We start from the raw sequence: 20,914 nt of genomic DNA, 5'->3' as shown, positions 1-20,914 counted from the left end.
AGCAAAATGTACGCATTTGGCTGCTCTTATTGCGTCATCAGATAATCGCCCGGCCGCCCTGTTTAGGGTGACCCGCTCCCTGCTCCACCAGGAAGCGCGGGAGGACCCCTTGGAGGGAAGAGCCGAGGACTTTGTTCAGTATCTGTATGACAAAATCACTCAGATTCGGGAAGGTCTGGACTCTGACTGGGTAGGTCCAGCGAGAGTGACGGAGGCAGGTCTTGAGACTGTTATCTGGGATGAGTTTGAACCTGTGACCCCAGATGACGTGGACAGGATTCTGGGTAGATTGAACGCGACCACATGTTTGTTGGACCCGTGTCCCTCCTGGTTAGTGCTGGCTTCCCGGGAGGTGACGCGAGGCTGGCTCCAGGGGATTATAAATGCTTCATTGGGTGAGGGTGTCTTCCCCGCCGCCCTTAAGGAGGCGGTGGTGAGACCCCTCCTCAAGAAGCCTTCCCTGGACCCGGCAATATTGGCTAATTATCGTTTTATGGCGAAGGTTGTTGAGAGTGTGGTTGCGGGACAGCTTCCCCAGTACCTGGATGAAGCGTCGTATCTGGATCCGTTCCAGTCGGGTTTCAGGCCTGGGTACAGCACGGAAACGGCATTGGTCGCGTTGGTTGATGATCTCTGGAGGGCTCGGGACAGGGGCTGCTCCTCTGTCCTGGTCCTGTTAGATCTCTCAGCGGCTTTTGATACCATCGACCATGGTATCATGCTGCACTGGTTGGAAGAGTTGGGGGTGGGAGGCACCGTACTAAGGTGGTTCTCCTCCTTTCTCTCCGACCGGTCGCAGTCTGTGTTGACAGGGGGGCAGAGGTCGACCCCGAGGCCCCTCATATGTGGGGTGCCGCAGGGATCGGTCCTCTCGCCCCTTTTGTTCAACATTTATGTAAAGCCGCTGGGCGAGATCATCCGTGGTTTTGGGGTGAAGTACCATCAGTACGCGGATGACACCCAGCTGTACATCTCCACCCCGGACCACCCCAATGATGCCCTTGAAGTGATGTCCCAGTGCCTGGAGGCCGTACGGATCTGGATGGGGAGGAACAGGCTCAGGCTCAACCCATCCAAGACCGAGTGGCTGTGGTTTCCGACGTCCCGATATAGTCAGCTAGTGCCATCGCTGACTATTGGGGGCGAATCATTGGCCCCCACGGATGGGGCCCGCAACCTGGGTGTCCTCCTGGATTCACGGCTGTCGTTAGAAGAGCATGTGACGGCCGTGTCCGGGAGGATTTTTCATCAGGTTCGCCTGATCCGCCAGTTGCGTCCCTATCTAGATCGGGACTCCCTACACACAGTCACTCATGCCCTCGTTACTTCTCGTCTGGACTACTGCAACGCTCTCTACATGGGGCTCCCCTTGAGGTGCACTCGGAGGCTCCAACTGGCGCAGAGTGCGGCCGCGCGGGTGGTGATGGGAGCGACATGGAGTTCCCATGTGACACCTCTCCTGCGCGAGCTGCACTGGCTCCCGGTGGTCTTCCGAGTGCGCTTCAAGGTTCTGGTTATCACCTTTAAAGCGCTCCATGGCTTAGGACCTGGTTATTTACAGGACCGCCTGCTACCACCAATAGCCTCCCACCGGCCAGTACGCTCCCATAGAGAGGGGCTCCTCCGGGTGCCGTCGGCCAAACAATGTCGGCTGTCGGCCCCTAGGGGGAGAGCCTTCTCTGTGGGGGCACCTACGATTTGGAACGAGCTCCCCCCGGAGATATGTAGGATCCCGGATCTGCGCACCTTCCGCCGCGCGCTTAAGACTTTTCTATTTTATCAAGCTGGCCTGGCCTAAATCTTCCCCCTTTTTAAATGTGGAAATTTTAAATTTTTAAATTTTAAATTCGTCTTATTTATAGGGGTATGGGTAAGGCGTTTTAAATTGGGGAGCCATTTTAGATTTAATTCTGTTTTAAACGTATTTTAATTGTTTATATTGTATGTTTTTTAATTTTGGCTGTTCACCGCCCCGAGTCCTTCGGGAGAGGGGGCGGTATAAAAATCTAATAAATAAATAAATAAATAAATAAATAAATAAATATACCCTATGCAATAGAATGAACACAAAATTTGCTTCACTGTAAAGACAGAATAAATAAAAAAGGAACACAAGGTCAACCACTGTAAATCCTACCATTCACAAGTAATAATCCATTTGTGGATTCTCCTTTAACAAATATCTTAACTATGAACAAAATGAATCAGTTAGCTCCAGTCATCGAATACACCTTAAATATACATATACATCAAACAAGACCAAGACACATATCATACTCTACCTCAAGATTATTGTCAACTCTGAAACTAAACTTATTTCTTAATCAAATATGAAAGCTTCAAATTAAAAAAACAAGATCTATGTCAAATATTTGGCACATTTATACAAGTTATATGGTACAACAATCTCCAAACTTTTATAACATACCATGAAGACAAATACAATGTTCACAAATGGTTTATCCATTTAACAATGCCACCTTACAAACATTTCTGGTTTTAATTAACCTTAAAATTGACCTAGCAAAGAAGAAAATGCCAACAAAAGAAATCCTCAATGGAAGTAATACAGGATTGTGAATAGTTTTCAAGGTAATTGAAACAGCCTTTTAATAAAGTACAAAGTTTACAACGTAGTGGAGGTTAGTAGAAGAAAAATTAAAAACTTCACCTGCCTTCCAATAAACCACAGCAGTTGTACAGCTTGATACAAGGGGAAGGGATTTCCTTTTCTATCAATGTTTTTTGTTTTTGTGCTAGACCCAAAAGTAGGATCAGTCAGAAGGGAGCAGAAGGCCATTTGTGGTTCCATAAATCTGAACAGTTTTGTATCTATTTTTTTACATCAAAAATATTCAAATTATGCTCACCTTTTCTTGGTGCCTTATTTTAATTTAAAAAATGGGAAGTAGCCTGAGCTTCTCTAGACCTTTGAGAAAGCCTGCACAAAGGAAGGTCTACATGTATAAACCTTTTTTGCAAAATGCTCTAAACCAGGGGTGTCAAACTCAAGGCCCGTGGGCTTGATCCGGCCCATGGGGTGCTAGGTCTGGCCCATGGGGCTGCCCTGGAAACAGCGAAGGACCGACCCGCGGTGCCTCTTACAGCAAAAACTGAGCTCAGGAGAGCCATGTGTGGCCCTCCTGGGCTCCGTTTTTGCTGGCAGAGGGCTGCAGGATGTCAAGCTGGCCACATCCACTCGCCCCGCCCCCCCAGAGGACAAACACAACCCTGATGCAGCCCTCAATGAAATCGAGTTTGACATCCTTGCACTAAACCATGATTAAATCTACTACGGATTACTAAATTAATCAATTGGTTGGATCAACACATCATAATGCATAATGCATCATAAACCGAAAACACTGGGTTCCCATGATACTCTGAGTTACAAAGTAGCAAACTGCCTTCGAGCTTAACATTTTTTGTGAACTCTATTAATACTTCATTCGCCAAAAGCTAGGAAATGAATATATAATTCAGGACTGAATTATAGTCTCCGTTACTGTTCCCTATGTTGTTCATGTTTTCGAATAATGATTCATGCAGAAGTACCCCAGTACAATGAAGTGTGTGCACACTGCATTTGAACAATATCAACTGTATGTGTTTATGTGTTTGTATGTGTGTGTGTTGTGTGTATCTCCTTCAAACCTCAAGCCATTGTCTTCTTCATATACCTTACTTTCATTAAAACAGGCATCTGCATTTTCTGCGTACCTTTTGGAAATTGGTTAGATAAGCCTCAGATCTATAATCAGAATAAGCAACCATTAATTTGTCATCCAATTTTGTACGCTAACGGGTTATCATAGACTCATAGTACTGTAGGGTTGGAAAAGACTACTAAAATGATCTAATCCAGCCCTCCATCCCCAGGAGACATACTGTACTGATCTGGGGGATAACAACCCCCCACAATCAGCCGTCCTTATGACCTCTGGAGAAAGAATGAGTCACAAGTATAATAAAGAAGACAGTCGCCTTATCCGGGCTTCAGAGTGGATTGTCCCTTACTCCGAATACTTGGAGAGAGAGAGAAAAAAAGTCTCTCTCTCTCTTTCTCTCTCTCTCCTGCCAACCCAAACTGGAAATCTATGTTGATATGCGAGGAGGTCGCAGATGCCAGTTCCAGGTACACGGACTGCCTTGAAACCACAATGAATAGCAGACCGACAAGGCAGGAGCGGAGGGACAGAAGGTTAAGAAGAGCGGAATCCGACACGTTCAACCGTAATGTTTTCTTCTTTATGCAAACATCCGGCTGCTCTTCCTAGTCCTGTAGCGCTGATAACCAGCTTTCCCGTGAGAGTCCCAGAAATTCCCGTGACATCCCCAACCACGATTAATGATCCGATCCGGTGTCTCGGTCTCCCTTTACGGCCGGGATCAGCTCTACTTCACCAAGACTTCAGATGCAACACGCAGCTAACACGCGACCTCACTCCTGCCCACCCAGCCAACCGGCTCGCCCGCCCGCCCGCCCGCCCGCCCGGGGCTGCGGTAAACTCGGCAGAGTAGCCTCGTCGCTTTCCTCCTCTCACCTCAGCCTGAGGCCACCTCGCCGGGCAGCCCCTCGCTCCGGCACAGCCAAAAATTAAGATCGGGATGGAAGCCGGAGAGAAGGAACGGGACGGAAAGAAACCAGAGACACCCGCCGGGGGGATTCCCGAGCGCAGCGCCCAGAAGCCAAAGGTGTGCGCCACCGAGTACCAGATGCCTAGAGAGGACCTTGCCATGAAAACGGAAGGCTAGAACGTCAACCCCGGCGACAGCTCGTTAACGCTCGGAGGAAACCGGAATCCGCCGGTGGGCGCTCCGACGCTAAAATTGTCCGGGTGCAAACTGCGCTCGCTTTTCGAGTTCTGCAAGGTCGTCACGTGAGGGTTGGCGCTCGCCTTGAAAAAAAAAAACAAAAATAAAAATCAGCGCTAAAGCGAGAAGATGACTTTCGTTGCGTTGGTTTCCCCTCTCTTCGGGGGACGGCAGTTGACCCTGGCCGCCTCGACTTTACGCTCTGGCCTGCGGTTCTCGGTGCGGCCCCTGAAGGGTCAGAGTGTAAAACTCGGACTCCACAATCTGAAAAAACCCTCTTTCGTGAGAGCTGACATCGCCCAAATGGTCGCGAGCATGGATTCGACCTCAGATCGAAGGTTTCTCGTCTGCCCCTTTTCAGCGCAGAAAGTGGCCTCCCAGCTGACGAGGGGGCGAAATTTTGAGAAGTCCAAAACCTTCCTGCTGGAATTTGAGGCAGGTGAGAGTTACTTAAGGGGACCTATTTTTAGGGTAAAAGTTAAGTATGTGACCTCGAAGGTGATGTGATGATAATAAAGTTGACATTAAGCTGCGAGGAGGAATCCACCAGATTTGTTGCAATACCTGTTAGAGAAAGGGTGTCTTCTAGGTGTTTAGCATCTGTGCCATTGTGCTGCAATAGCAATCAGTGTGCGGCAGATTATGTTTTTCAATAGAAGAAAATATATGTATGGTAGCTCAGAATAGGACTGTGGAGTCGTTGGTGCTCTCTGATCTTGTTGGCTTGCAGTCATTTCATTAGCCAACCAGAAAACATGATCACTGAAGCATTGATGTTACCTAGTTGGGTAATGAACACAAACAACCAAGCTGAGAAGATCAAGAACTTCACAGATTATAATTTTTAAAATGATAATTTTATATTACTAAAATTCATATTGTGTACTTCTTGAAGAATCATATCCTATATATCCTATAATATAATATAATATAAGATAAGATAAGATAAGATAAGATAAGATATACCCCAAAGTATATAACCCCCTGTTTTAGGCCCAGTACTCTTCAACATCTTCATCAATGATTGGATGAGGGGATAGATGGGGAACTCATCAAATTTGCAGATGACACCAAGCTGGCAGGAATAGCCAACACTCCAGAAGATAGGCTTAAGATACAGAAGGATCTTGACAGACTTGAACATTGGGTGGTATCTAACAAAATGAAATTCAATGGTGAAGAAAGTAAGGTTCTACATTTAGGCAAGAAAAACAAAATGCACAGGTACAGTATTGGTGGTACCTTGCTCAATAGTAGTAACTGAGAGAGGGTTCTTGGGAGTCCTAGTGGATAACCATTTAAATATGAGCCAGCAGTGTGCTGCAGCTGCCAAAAAAGCCAACACAATTCTAGGCTGCATAAACAGAGAGATAGAATCAAGATCATGTGAAGTACCACTTTATAATGCCCTGGTAAGGCCACACTTGGAATACTGCATTCAGTTTTTGTCGCCATGAGGTATAAAAGATGTGGAGACTAGAAAGAGTGCAGAGAAGAGCAACAAAGATGATTAGGGAACTGGAGGCTAAAACATATGAAGAACGGTTGCAGGAACTGGGTATGTTTAGTTTAATGAAAAGAAGGACTAGGGGTGACATGATAACAGTGATCTGATATCTCAGGGGTTGCCACAAAGAAGAGTCAACCTATTCTACAAAGCACCTGAAGGCAGGACAAGAAGCAATGGGTGGAAACTGATCAAGGAGAGAAGCAACTTAGAACTAAGGAGAAATTTCCTGACAGTTAGAACAATTAATCAGTGGAATAACTTGCCTCTAGAACTTGTGAATGCTCCAACACTGGAAGTTTTTAAGAAGATGTTGGATAATCATTTGTCTGAAGTGGTGTAGGGTTTCCTGCTTAAGCAGGGGGTTGGACTAGAAGACCTCCAAGGTTCCTTCCAACTTTGTTATATTATATTATATTATATTATATCCTCTGTGTAACTTTACAATTTTATAACAGCTTCATTTGAACATAATTCTCATTGAGTTGAAGGGATCTCCATCCAGAAATACATAGCTAGTTTATTTATTAACCAATATATTTTTGTCTTAATCTTATTGTATTTTAAGTGGCTTACATCATCATACAATTATGGAAAAGGCAAAGTTCTTTTTTATAAATCAAACCTGTTCTGACAGGTCTCATGAACTGACTTGCATAAAAATATTATTTAGTAAAAAATTGTAAAACAGAGGAAGAAAATTATATTGGAAAAGCTGTTTCCAATGATCCTTTAATTACATAAAAAACAGCCAGCAACCTTTTCAGATATTGTTGTGTGCACTAAAAATTAAAATGAAAAAGTGGTTGAAATACTATGAAACTGCTATATCTTGCTAGCTTTCATGAAAAAGAATTGAGAGCTAGCGAGATTTGTCTATTTCATAGACTTTCAGTCATTGTCAGACTGTCTTTTTAAAAAGAAGATAATTTTGGGGTTTCATGAACACATACCGGTATCTGGGATAACACAGGCACAAAAGCTATTTCTCTGATGGCAGATTGAATTGGGAGTCACCACTTGGAGGAATAGAACAGCAAATAGCACTTTAAATAGTGTTACTCTTTCTTGATCATGGTTGATTTTTTCAAACCAGGTAGATACCATTATTGGTAGCTGAATAATATTTATCTGTTTTCTCCTTTTAGGATTAGGCAATACCTGATGTAAACTTTCAGTTAGAATATTTTGATTGATATTTCTCTTTTAAACAAAAACAAAGCTTTTTAAATAAATTCTAGAGTATTAAACAATGGCTATTTTTAGGTCCTGGAGTATTGACTCAAAAGTTGCTTAATACTGGAGCCCACGTCATAGCTCTGGAGAGTAATAAATCTTTTCTTCCTAATTTAGAGGTAGGTATTATCTTATTCCTAATATAAATTCCTATATTCTTATCTTAAAGCAAGGCTGGGAAACACTTCTGATATTTCTGGATTATGACATCCATTGGTCCTGGGTCATTGTGAGTGATAGTTAAAGGGACACCAGCAGTTTAAGCAGAAAGTAATCAACATGAACAGAATATCCCAGAGAAAGGCTATTTCAGGTGTTTTGGTTAACCTCTAGTTGTATGCTTGTATTTAGTCTCTAAAGAAAGAATTTGAAAGCCAATTGGAAGTGGTGCATTCCAACTTCGTAAAGTTGGATACTAATCCATATGCATTGTTGAAGGGTGAATTATGTTCTGAAACACTTTTTAACAACCTGAAAATCTTCGAAGTTCCTTGGACATCAGGTAAATTATCATACATGTATGTATATTGTAAATTTAAATTGTATATTCACTTTTTCTTGATCATATGAATTTGAGGTAGCTCACATTCAGACAGAATTGTTTAATTGGATCACTTCAATATGAAAATTATAACATGCAGAGTAATATGGCATTTGTTAAATTACCTTCACATTAGTCTCAAATATATTTAAATATTCTGAAGCAGAAAGCTATTAAGACTTTAGTATAAAAAAATCATGCTAAGGAAAGATTATATAATTTCTTTTGAAGTTAACAAAATTTGAAGGCTGTCTATAAACATAAAATAAGCAGTGAAAGTGATGCTATTTCTGCTTGCCAGTTCAGTCTCTAATAGGGCTTTTGATTAAAAGGTGGGCTTTCATAAAAAAAAGCATAACTTGCAAGATGAAAGTCCCGAAGCTAATAGTTATATTGCTGAAGCTATGCTTATATGCTTATAATAATTTTTAATTTAATACTAGATTACTGACTCACGGTATTTGCTTTAATTTTCAAACATCTTGATTCATTTAAAAAACAGATGTTCCTCTAAAAGTGGTTGGAATTGTCCCCCCTAAAAATGAACGGACCTTTATTTGGAAATTTACTTATTTTTTATATGAATGCAGCTCTATATACAATTATGGAAGAATAGAATTGAACTTGTTTGTCAGTGAAAGAATGTACAAGGTTCGTATAAAAAATTTGCTAATATATCAACTTTGAAATTTTATTTATTTATATTCCACTTTTTTATTTTTATAAATAACGCAAGGCGGTGAACTTATATAATACTCCTTCTTTCTCCTATTTTCCCCACAACACTCCTGTGAGATGTGTTGGGCTGAGAGAGAGTGACTGGCTCAAAGTCATCCAGCCGGCTTTCATTCCTAAAGCAGGATTAGAACTCACAGTCTCCTGGTTTCTAGTGGTGCCTTATCTACTAGACCAAATTTTTAAACAAAATGACATTTTAAAAACAATTCTAAAATATATTGATGGATTTATAATGTTTGTTTTGAATTTTGAATTTAGGATTTGTTGCAATATGTTGTCTTTACTATAGCATTAAAAAACATATTGTTATACAGGTAGCTATTGCTTGACAACCGTAACTGGGACTTACAACTCTGTTGCTAAGCCACGTGATCATAAAATGCAATGTCACAAAGTGTTGGCTTACAACAGGAGTTGCAACAATTCCAGTTGCTGTCATTAAAGCAAACTACATGTGATTTTCATGTGATCACCATTTGCACCCTCGTGCCATCTTTCCCATTGACTTTGCTTGTTGGAAGCTGGCAGTGAAGGACACAAATGGTGATCGTGTGCAGGATTCTATGATGTCATAATTGCAAGACAGTTGCCAAGCACCTAAATCTCAATCACATGACCATGGGAACACTGCAACTATGAGGACTGGTCATTGGTATCCATTATTCACTGCTGTCATAGCTTCAAATGATAACTGAACAGGTGGTTAAACAAGGAATAAGTAACTTTTTATGAGTTATCTTAGAGATATTCTGAGATAAGAAATGATATAGAGATAAGGTACAACCATACCTAATCTATTTTACATTGGCAATAGAAACTATGGTTTATAGTCAAGGGGTGTAAATCAAATGTTGATTTTTCATATTTAAGAAACATTTAGAAGGATCTAGCAATATTCGCTGGCCAGTATAACCATTTGAATTGCAAAATCCATTTATTCACTGCAGTTTCTGCCATGTGGAATGAGAAAAAGGAAAATCTCTTTGTGAGATACTGAATGAAAACTATTGTATTTTCAGTGTTATTCAAATAAAAAAAGGCAATATTTTTCATAATCAACTTATTTTACTGGTTGTTTCTGCGCTGAAATAGGCAAATACAGGAAAATGTATTCTGCAAATAACTGGAGGTATTTTAGAGCCAAGCTCTGATACTGAATCCAGACTATAAGAAATTAAATGACACTATTAAGCTATGGCAGATTTCTGAAAGATAATTAGTTCAAACTCCTATCAATTCAAAGATAGTCTGTTCAAGTTAATGTTTAAATAATGAACTGGAAAATAAGCTATCATTTCTAGTTCTATTCCAAATTTATTTATTTATTTATTTATTTATTTTATTAGATTTCTATACCGCCCTACTCCCGAAGGACTCAGGGCGGTGCACAGCCAAATAATAAAAACACATACATACAAAATTTAAAAATAGAATAAAATCAAATTAAATAATTTTGGCCCCGACAAATTTAAAACCCCAAACTTTTAAAACCAATTTAAAATTGAATATATAAAATACTAAAAGATATTTAAAATTTTAAAAATCTAATGATTCTCATGTTCTCGTTTAAGTTATTCTAGAACTGTAACTCTTATTTCTAAGAGTTTGATTTGCTGAATACTGCTTTTAGTATTTGTAGTCACTTATTGTGCAATTATAGCTATGACATTTTGTTTTTTGCCACCAATTATGCAACAAACTGGACACTCGATATTTGTGATTTATGAATGAATCCCTTACAGATGTTGAGTGTATTGATTATTATAATGAAATACAGTCATCCTTTATTGAAACTTTTGTAGCAAAATTATATATGCATATACACAGCTTTTTTAAAAAAAAATTGTTTAATATAAGGCAAAATATGACAAGACAAGGAAACACTGAAATAAACTTCCTATATTTCACCTGAAAGTAGGTAATTCAATTGATTGGTAGATTGATTATGTGCCATCAAATCTTGCTAGATTTTATCTTTCTTGGAACATCTTTTCCAGAGTGTTCACTGCTAATCTAATAGTTGCCAGAGTAGCAGTGTAGTTCTTGACTGCTGAGTTGATATAAATTCTAAAAGGCAGAAAGTATTCATGAGTTCAATAATGAAGATACTGAATGGTCATCTCAAAGGTGCTTTTTCAAAAGGCAACTGGACTTTATTTTTTCCTTGAGGAAGACGTTTTGCTTCTTATCCAAGTGAGAAGTGAAACTTTTTTTCTCAAGGATAAAAAGTCCTTTTGAAAAAAACACCCCATATGACCTGCATGACTGAGAATCTTCATTGATATATTGAATGGTCAGTTCTAAGGTTGGTTGCTCTACCTGTTGTTGTTAGTTAGTTCTTCTTTAAATTTAATCTTAGTCTCAATTTTTCACTATGTCGCTTGATTTTTACTGCTAGAGCTTGCAGATCATTTGCATTTTCAGCTAATTCAGTTACATAATTAATATAGAAATAATTAGACTATTATACTCTACACAAGTTTTTGTATCTTTGGAACTGTAATTGATTTCTATAAGAAAGAAGCTAGGAAAATATTACCAAAAAATAAAGTTCATTTATCACCTATTGCCAAGAATACTGCAGGACTTGTATGGACAATTGCAAAGAGTCTAATGACTTTAAGGCACACCCACCCACACAAAAACAACATATGTTACATCTGACATAATCTCCAACAAGTTGTCTTGCATACCTTGATTCATTTTTTAGCTTTTCTTGCCTCACTGAGGTTTTCAAGTTCAGGAAATTCAGGATTTTCATAATAAAATCAGAAATATAATGTAAAATTACTGCTTCTGCCTTTGCCAGGTTTTTGTTGCAAAACCTCCAGATAAAAAATGTTACCAGCCACTAAGTGTACTTTGGCAAACAGCTTGTGATATTCATCTTCTACACAAGGTGAGCATTTTGTATATGCAGCGATTAATAATAGAAACCTGTTTGTCTTACACATTTATTACTAACTTGATACTAAAAATTTGGGACAGGTTATTGAAATGAATGAGATGTGGGAAGACAGTATTTTTATTATCTCAAGTGTTATATAGTAATGTGGAACTTGACAAATTATAATATCCACCTTACCCCATCTCCTTTTTTGTGTGCTCATGTGTGGAGATGCTACAGTAAGATGTGGCTCAGGAAAGTCTCTTAACCTAGTTAGTGTTTTCAAATGCAGTGAGAACATCCCATATAAGAGAAACTCACATGTAGCACTTTAGCTATCACTCCCTGCATTTGGCAAGTTGCTGTACATTCTGAAACTGTTTTTGTTAATAACAAAATACTTAACTTCTTAGTCTTACATTATGTTTTATTTATGATGGGGGATTTCTGTACACTGAAAATTAACCGCTGAAATCTATGGGAAGCAAGATAATAAAAAATAGACTTCAATTCTGTGTATAAACCTATTGTCAAAATCTCTTTTTAGGACACCAACATTCAGAATGCTGAATATATAATTGATTTTAGTGCTTCTTCATTCTTTCATATCTTGGCCCTAATATTTTAAAGCTACGCTAACTTTCATTGTTTCCTCTCTTCTAGATACCTTGCTCTTCATTTTTAACTACGTCAAGAAAAAAGTCATCGGGATCAAATAGTGTGGTGAGATTTTAATATTTGTCAGTCCTAAAATAAATGCAGTGTGAATGTCTGGGTGATTACTTTTATGTATCAGAGCTAGCACTGATGATTTACCTAGTTTGGATAATGAAACATTTGCAAGAAAACAATGAAGCTCAGAGAGCACCAGGGACTCAGGTTAATTTGATTGTGGATGTTCAAGATGCAGTAAATTCTGCCTCTGCAGACACATATAATTGAGAGGCTTCAAAAGTAAATGTCCAATTTGTTTTAAGAAGTTGTATGTTAAAGATCAAATAATGGATTTGAATGTCTATTTAAATTACCTAGTTCTCTATTCCAGAGAAAAAGAGATAGTTTTTATTTGCACTTAATTATCAAATTTCAGTTTTCAAAAGTATTTTTTGCATGAGTCAAAACCTATATAGGTAGTCCTCACTTAACAACCAATCATTTTACAACTGTTGGAAGATATGATAGCCATGGAATAGATGCTTTATGGCCCATAAACCACCCCAACCATCATAAATAGTTCTGCCACACCCCCACAATTGTCAGGCAGGTCAGCTTTACAATTGGTCATGACATTCTACAGTAACAACTGCTATTTACATGGAAGTCAGCAAAAAAATGGTCATTCAAATGAATGGGTTTGCTTAACAATTTTGGTATTTTCTTAATGTTTGCTGCAAGAAGGCCAAAAAATTATTTCTAGTCACACGGGTACCATGACATATGACCACAACTATTTTCGACTATAATTCCGGGCTCAGTTACAATCATAAGTTGAGACTACCCATGTTAGGAGGGTTCCTACTAGGAATTGTTATTGCAATCTTTCCATGGTTTGCTATACTTTAACCATAAACGTCATATTCATTGCCATGGAGAGGGGAATGAAGATATTCATAGTCCAAGAGATACCACATGTACATTTAAATACATATTCTGGGAATTACTGCAGAAAATAGGCTCAAGATCCAGATGGATTTCAAGACTGAAAGGTTTTTCACAGACAAGAAAAGCCAAACAGGTATAGATTAGGTGAAACCTGGATCATTAGTAGTAATTGTGAGAGAAATCTTGAAGTCCTAGTGGACAGTCACTTAAATATGAGCCAGCAGCATGTGGTTGCAGCCAAAAAAGCCAATGCAGTCCTAGGTTTCATTAACGGAGAGATTGAATCAAGATCATGTGAAGTATTAATATCGCTTTTTATAAAGCCTTAGTAAGACACACTTTGAATACTGCATCCAATTTTGGTCACATTATAAAAAAGATTTTGAGACTCTTGAAAGACTGCAGAGAAGACCAACAAATATGATTAGGATGGCTAAAACATGAAGAATGGTTGTAGGAATTGGGTATGTCTAGTCTAGTGAAAAGAAGGACTAGGGAGACATGATAACAGTGTTCCAATATTTGAGGAGCTGACATAAAGAAGAGGGAGGGTCAATCTATTTTCCAAAGCATCAGAGCAAGACAAGAAACAATGGATGGAAACTAATCAAGAAAAGAAGCAACCTAGAACTAAGGAGAAATTTCCTAACAGTGAGAAAAATTAACCAGTGGAATGGCTTGCCTTCAGAAGTTGCTCCATTACTGGACAGCCTCTTGTTTGGTATGGTACAGAGTGTCTTGCTTGAACAGGGGGTTGAGGTAGAAGACCTCCAAAGTTCCTTCCAATTCTGTTATTCAGTTATTCTGTTAATTAGGTAACATAATGCTCAGAGTCACCTTGAACCACGAGATGGGTGGCAAATAAGTGATAATCATGTTACCATCGGCATTGACAAAATGACCACCAGTCAATTGCAAAAGGCAGCTTTATTCAGAATCCTTACATCCTGCGATAATATTTTTAACATCTACCTATCACAGGTTCTCAGGATGAACTTGAAAGGTATATAAAAATAGAAATCTAGTCTGAACATCTGGCTGTGTGACAAACCATTATGATAATAGTAGGTGGATAAAAATATCAAATCCAGTTAAAACATCTGCCTGATTTTATAATGAAACATAATAAGTAGTTTTTGGCATTTCCGAATGCAAACTCTTGGTCATAACACACCAGATTTAACTATGGTTGAAAGAAATGGTAGATAATTGATGTGGCAATACCAGGAGATAGTACAGTAGAAGACAAAGAATTGGAGAAAATCACAAAATATCAAGATTTGAAAATCGAAATTGAAAATTTATGGCATAATTTGGCTGTGGTGGTCCCAATGGTTATTGGCACACTAGGTTATCGGCAAATCTTGGATGGCAGTTAGAAAATCTATGCATTGAGAACATTTCCATCTGTCAATTGCAAAAGGCCAGACTGCTTGGATTTGTTCAGTATATCATTATACTGATATGTTATGAAGTACTAGCTTTTTGGGAAGAATTGAATGTGTATGAAGGCCAACGAACATAGCTTACACTAAAGAACTGTTATTTCACATTTTTCTGTATATAATAATAATTTAATAAAATATATGTGCATAGGCATTCTTTTTAACAAATTCATAATGAAGTTTTCAGAAAAGTTTAATCTGATCTACAAGTTCATAAAAAAATTAACTTGACTAAAATGTATTTGAGTTAATTGTTAAATTGAGATGTTTTTTATTCTTCTACCTTCTGCAGAATGAACTCTTATATTTAGTACAACTAACACCACGCAAAGATTTATTTACAGACTTCTTGACAACTGCTAATTCAAAAACATTTATTATGATGGTAAAGCAGTGTTTTGGTAAAGCCTCAATTAAGCTACATAACAAATTGAAGTAAGTAAAATTAAATTTCTTCAATTAAAAAACAGCACAGACTAATTTTTAATACAATGTGACATGTGTCAGAAATACAGTATGTATAATGGTATGTAGTTACCATTACATATGTGCATGTATATATTATACATGTTAATGATAATCCTCTCCAGCAGCCAACATAAGGAGGGATTGTTGTTGTTGTTGTTGTTAGTCACAAAGTCATGTCTGACCCATCGTGACCCCATGGACAATGTTCCTTGAGGCCTTCCTGTCCTCTACCATCCCCCGGAGTCCATTTAATAAGCTCACACTGACTGCTTCAGTGACTCCATCCAGCCACCTCATTCTCTGCCGTCCCCTTCTTTTTTTGCCCTCAATCGTTCCCAGCATTAGGCTCTTCTCCAGTGAGTCCTTCCTTCTCATTAAGTGGCCAAAGTATTTGAGTTTCATCTTCAGGATCTGGCCTGCTAAGGAGCAGTCAGGGTTGATCTCTAGGACTGACTGGTTTGATTGCCTTGCAGTCCAAGGAGTCTTCTCCAGCACCATAGTTCAAAGGCCTCAATTCTTTGGTGTTCAGCCTTCCTTATGGTCCAACTTTCACAGCCATACATTGTAACTGGGAAAACCATAGCCTTGACTGTACACACATTCGTTGGCAGGGTGGTGTCTCTGCTTTTTAGTATGCTGTCTAGATTAAGGAGGGATTAATACCAGACAAACAAACATTTTAGAGTACAGGTAATTCTCAATTTATGACATGTCACTTAGTGATGATTCAAAGTTATGACACCCCCCCCTCCCAATTTACAACCCATTTCCAAAGTTGTATCTAGGTTCATTCACCCTTACAACCAACCAAATAGTTGCTGAAACACCCTCCATCTATTTCTCTCCCATCCTGTCCTATTAGGTCCCCACAGGCTTTGCCAGTCCACTGGGTTCCATGTTTCCACCCCCATCACTACCTTGCCTAGAGCTCAAGAGGTTGGGTTATGGAAGGAGGACAGGTCATTTCATTGCTGGCCATGTGACAGAATTTCACAAGCAGATGTCTTTTTCTGAGGTGCTAATGAAGCTTTTGGCTTTCCTTTCCTTCCCAAGGTATTAGCATAGACTGCTAAAGCTTGGAGGGGGTGGGGGGGGTAAGTGCATGCAAGGAGAAATCCTCTCGGTTTTCGTTCCCTTCTAAGTTGCTAGAAAAATGGCCACTTGTGGAATTCCAGGTTCCATTGTGATCATAATTCGGGATTACCTGTCTGCCTAACAGTATGCTGATGATAAAGTAAATTTAATTTTTCCCCTACCATCCCCCTAACTTTTGGAAATGTGCTCATCTGCTCTGGGGGGGGAGGGGAGGGAACAAGCATTGGCTGAAATTTTTATTGTCAAAAATTGTATCTGGATCTATGGTGGATTTCAAAAAAATTCTTGCCAGTAAGTAGGATACATGAAACTGATGTTTTGTTTAACCTCAAGTTGGCTTCCATTTTAGAAATTAAAATAAACTAAATAAAATTAGGTGAGCCATTTAGGCAATTGCTAAGGCAGATGTTTGTAAGCATACTGATACTTTCAGGTATTGTTGTGACACAGGCCCAAATAAGTAGTAGGAAAATCAGTCAGTGAAAAAACAAACTTTATTTGAATTATTTCATTCCCAGCGTTGTTCAACTAAATTAAAGCAAATTCCTCCCAACACAAATTGCTCAGTTCTATCGCAAACCTTGATCCAATTAGGCAAACTGCCAAAGGCCTTTCTTGGCAAACATTCAGAAGTCACAGATACAAAAATAAATGCAAGACGTAGATGAAGAAGACGAAGCTACCAACGTTGTTTTCCGGCAAAGCCCAAACGCCATTGCTGGTCTGTTTTAAGCCTTATGGGAGGGACCAATCATCTCTTGGCCCTACTCCCAAGTTGTCCTTTTTGCTTGAGCTGCTCTTGCCTTCTGGCAGCTCTTCTCATGTGTGCATTAGGAACAGGCTCCCCGTTCCTATGCTTCACTACTATCAGTCTCTGGAGGCTCTGGAGCCTGCACCTCACTCCCCGATGGCCCTGGCCCCATCTCTGCCTCCGACGCAGAGTCCTCATCCGGGCCTTCCCCAGCCTCCAGGACTGGCCCATGTTGTTCCTCAGACTCATCACTGTCCGACTCTGCTGCCAGCTCTGCAGCCTACTGGCAGACCACAACAGGTATCATTGGGAGGCAAGGTTTTAAGAACATATTGAGCCCACTTGATTGTTAACAATTAAATTATATCTAATTTTCAATGATTTTTGTTTCAGTTTATGGACTTATGAGAATGCAAAGAACTTGCTGAGAGAATTGGGGATTCCAGAAGATGTTACAGCTGGTGGTTTATACCCAGAGGCATACAAATCTCTCTTTGAACTTATGGAACAATCTAATCGAATTGATCGGAGTTTGTTCTGTGACATTGATTTATTGGCAGATGACAATGTAATTCTTTAAAATTAAGACTATTTAATTTATGTTTTTTTTTAAAACTGAAATACAATACAGAGGACCACATACCTTGGAATTTTACAAAGAAGATAATCCCTATGTGTATGAGGATGACAATTCTAGAAAATTTAAATTATGCAAACAAGGAAAGTATAATGGATCCCAAATGATCAACTCTGAAGTTGCTGTATCTTGGAAACTACAAAGATTGGAAAACAATATGTACATCATCAGTTCTGTGTAAAACATATACAGTGGGGCAAAAAAATATTTAGTCAGCCACCAATTGTGCAAGTTCTCCCACTTAAAAAGATGAGAGAGGCCTGTAATTGACATCATAGGTAGACCTCAACTATGAGAGACAAAATGAGAAAACAAATCCAGATAATCACATTGTCTGATTTGGAAAGAATTTAATTGCAAATTATGGTGGAAAATAGGTATTTGGTCAATATCAAAAGTTCATCTCAATACTTTGTTATATATCCTTTGTTGGCAATGAGAGGTCAAACGTTTTCTGTAAGTCTTCACAAGGTTGGCACACACTGTTGCTGGTATGTTGGCCCATTCCTCCATGCAGATCTCCTCTAGAGCAGTGATGTTTTGGGGCTGTCGCTGGGCAACACGGACTTTCAACTCCCTCCAAAGGTTTTCTATGGAGTTGAGATCTGGAGACTGGCTAGGCCACTCCAGGACCTTGAAATGCTTCTTACAAAGCCACTCCTTTCATCTGACCATATGACATTCTCCCAATTCTCTTCTGGATCATCCAAATGCTCTCTAGCAAACTTCAGACGGGCCTGGACATGTACTGGCATAAGTAAGGGGACATGTCTGGCACTACAGGCCTCTCATCTTTTTAAGTGGGAGAACTTGCACAATTGGTGGCTGACTAAATACTTTTTTGCCCCACTGTATATTATAATATAATATAAGACTTGGCATTTGTCACTGTTGAAATTTGTCTTGCTGGTTTCTACCCATTTATTCCGATTTGATAAATTATCTCCTAAACTTGATATTGTCCTCTGTTTATTTTCCCTTTTTGCCTTTGTGTCATCTAGATTGATTTTATTTCCTAACCCTTCATCCAAGTTATATGTTCAGGGGCACAAGCCTAGAATGGAGCCCTTGTGTAAGCACTCAGTTCTTCTTTCCAACTTAATGTGATTTGCTGGGTATGTTTGTTCAACTCAATATTCATCCAATGATATAATAATCGAGTTCATCTTTTGCCATGTTTTCTTCTAGTATTTTATTGGAGACTTCGTTGAATACAAGTTAAACTGTCCACTGTCTGTTTCTAGTTAATTAAATTGTCATTGTATCAAAAAAGACAATTATGTTGATTTGTCATGATCAGTGTGTTTCCCCATACCAGAATAATATAAACTTTTTTGAATAAACTAAGAAAATTAAGTTGAAAACTTGAAGTTCCAGCTTCAAGATCCCTTTTGGTTTAGTATATTAAACTGCTACTGTAATTCTAGCTTACTTAAGAATAAGGCCATACTATCTCAAGTTTATCAATGAATACCGTTAATATTTTATTTAGAGATGGCCACATTTGCTAGCTACAGTCTGTGCTTTTGAGAATGTAAAGGCTGAAGTAGGTGATATATAATGGATGGGATTTCTGTATTTTCCTGGCTCTGGGAGAAAATTCTTTTTCTCCTTAATTCTAATTGGGATTTATTTGTGCGATTGGGAGAAAACCAATGTTGCTATTTCCAGGAAGCATCAGAGTGAGTTTTGGGGCCAAAAAAATGAGTGTCTTAGGGAGACATGCATACCTTAAGATTCTTAGGTTTCTTTAGCTCTGATTTAAATTAAATGCTGATAATTATTTGAGTCATTTGGATGACTCTTAAAATAGGTCATCCAAATGACGCCTCCAATTTTTTTGGCTCTTCCGTTAGTTTCCTTAAAACGTAAGCAATTAAAATAAAAATAATTAAAATTTTGATTTTTTTCAGGACAGATGCAAATAAGGCAACCATTAACTAAAACAAAAAGGTAATTGGGTTTTGCTATTGCTTATAATCCAAACTCTTACGTACATTTAGTTCCAATGTTTCATTTCTCTTTGCTTATTCTGAATTAGTTGCTATTTTAATACTTACTTTCATGTTTGAAGAAAACTTTTTACAACTGAGATTCCCTTTTCGAGACCTTCATAATTTGATTGTTAATGTTTTCATTTTTAATAAAATACTTTTTAAGTTATTCCTTATTGATGAAACACTTCTTTAATTTAATTAATTTAATTAATTCAATTTATATGCCGCCCCTCTCTGAAGACTCAGAGCGGCTCACAATACATTCCAAAAAATCATTATAAAAAAACATTTAAAAATTAAAAACATTAAAAACTCATTCACGCCATTCATGGCCGGATCTCGCCAGATCACAACAGCGAGATCCAACGGCCCTAGGCCTGCCAGAAAAGCCAGGTCTTCACCGCTTTTCAGAAGGCCAATAGGGTAGGGATGGTCCGGACCTCAGGAGGTAACTGGTTCCAGAGAGCTGGGGCAGCCACAGAGAAGCCCCCCCCCGCCCCGCCCACCAGCCGGCATTGTTTAGCTGACGGGACCCAGAGGAGACCAACTCTGTGGGATCTTACCGGTCACTGGGAGCTATGCGACAGAAGGCGGTCTCAAAGATAACCTGGCCCTGAGCCATGTAGGGCTTTAAAGGTAATAACCAACACCTTGAATTGTGACCGGAGATCAATAGGGAGCCAGTGCAGCTCGCAGAGAATTGGTGTAATGTGGATGTATCTAGGTGTACCCACGACAGCTCACGCAGCTGCGTTCTGGACCAACTATAGTCTCCGAACACTTTTCAAGGGTAGCCCCATGTAGAGTGCGTTGCAATAATCTAACCGTGAGGTGACAAGGGCATGAGTGACTGTGAGGAGAGCCTCCTGATCCAAGTAGGGTCGCAATTGGTGCACCAGGTGAACCTGTGCAAAGGTCCCCCTCTTCATCCTTTTCTTTTATGACTAAGCACACAAAGTAGGGAAAAAGTTAAGACAAAGTCCATATCAGTTATAAGCAGCCAATGACCCCTGAAATGTTTATCTGCAAGGCAAGAATTGATAAAAGGAAAAAAAGCATACATGGACAATCCATGCATTGCTTTTCACAATAGAGCACACACTTAAATAATGAGAATGAATTCAGTTGATATTAATTAGGGACATGGGAGGTTAAAAAAAAAGATGGCACCCATGATGGAATGATTGAAACTTCA

At 39.1% G+C, this 20,914-nt stretch overlaps 2 protein-coding genes across 16 annotated transcripts in view; one reads left to right on the top strand and one right to left on the bottom strand.

The window, feature by feature from the left end:
* The window catches only part of CNST (consortin, connexin sorting protein), a 40,209-nt gene extending 35,379 nt beyond the window's left edge, over positions 1–4,830 (bottom strand). For 4 of the 15 annotated variants that reach the window (XM_087883004.1, XM_087883010.1, XM_087883006.1 and 1 more), the window contains exon 1: positions 4,545–4,753. The gene's annotated coding sequence lies outside the window, so the exon portion shown is untranslated. Of the gene's footprint in view, positions 1–4,544 lie in introns of all 15 variants that reach the window. The other 11 variants (XM_034428202.3, XM_087883009.1, XM_034428203.3 and 8 more) reach the window with 9 other exon arrangements.
* Positions 4,831–4,842: 12 nt separating this feature from the next.
* On the top strand, positions 4,843–19,885 carry TFB2M (transcription factor B2, mitochondrial). Its single transcript, XM_034428208.3, has 8 exons — positions 4,843–5,254; positions 7,589–7,677; positions 7,910–8,060; positions 8,602–8,750; positions 11,647–11,736; positions 12,388–12,447; positions 15,064–15,206; positions 17,479–19,885. Exons 1-8 carry the CDS (start codon positions 4,945–4,947, stop codon positions 17,663–17,665), a joined length of 1,179 nt encoding a protein of 392 aa, XP_034284099.2. The 5' UTR covers positions 4,843–4,944; the 3' UTR covers positions 17,666–19,885.
* Positions 19,886–20,914: the final 1,029 nt, after the last annotated feature.

This window comes from Pantherophis guttatus, chromosome 1 (assembly GCF_059756535.1).
Source record: "Pantherophis guttatus breed Tessera chromosome 1, ASM5975653v1, whole genome shotgun sequence".
NCBI classification, from domain to species: domain Eukaryota; kingdom Metazoa; phylum Chordata; class Lepidosauria; order Squamata; family Colubridae; genus Pantherophis; species Pantherophis guttatus.
Note: the sequence above shows the minus strand (reverse complement) of the source record. Positions and strands in the feature narration are given on the sequence as shown.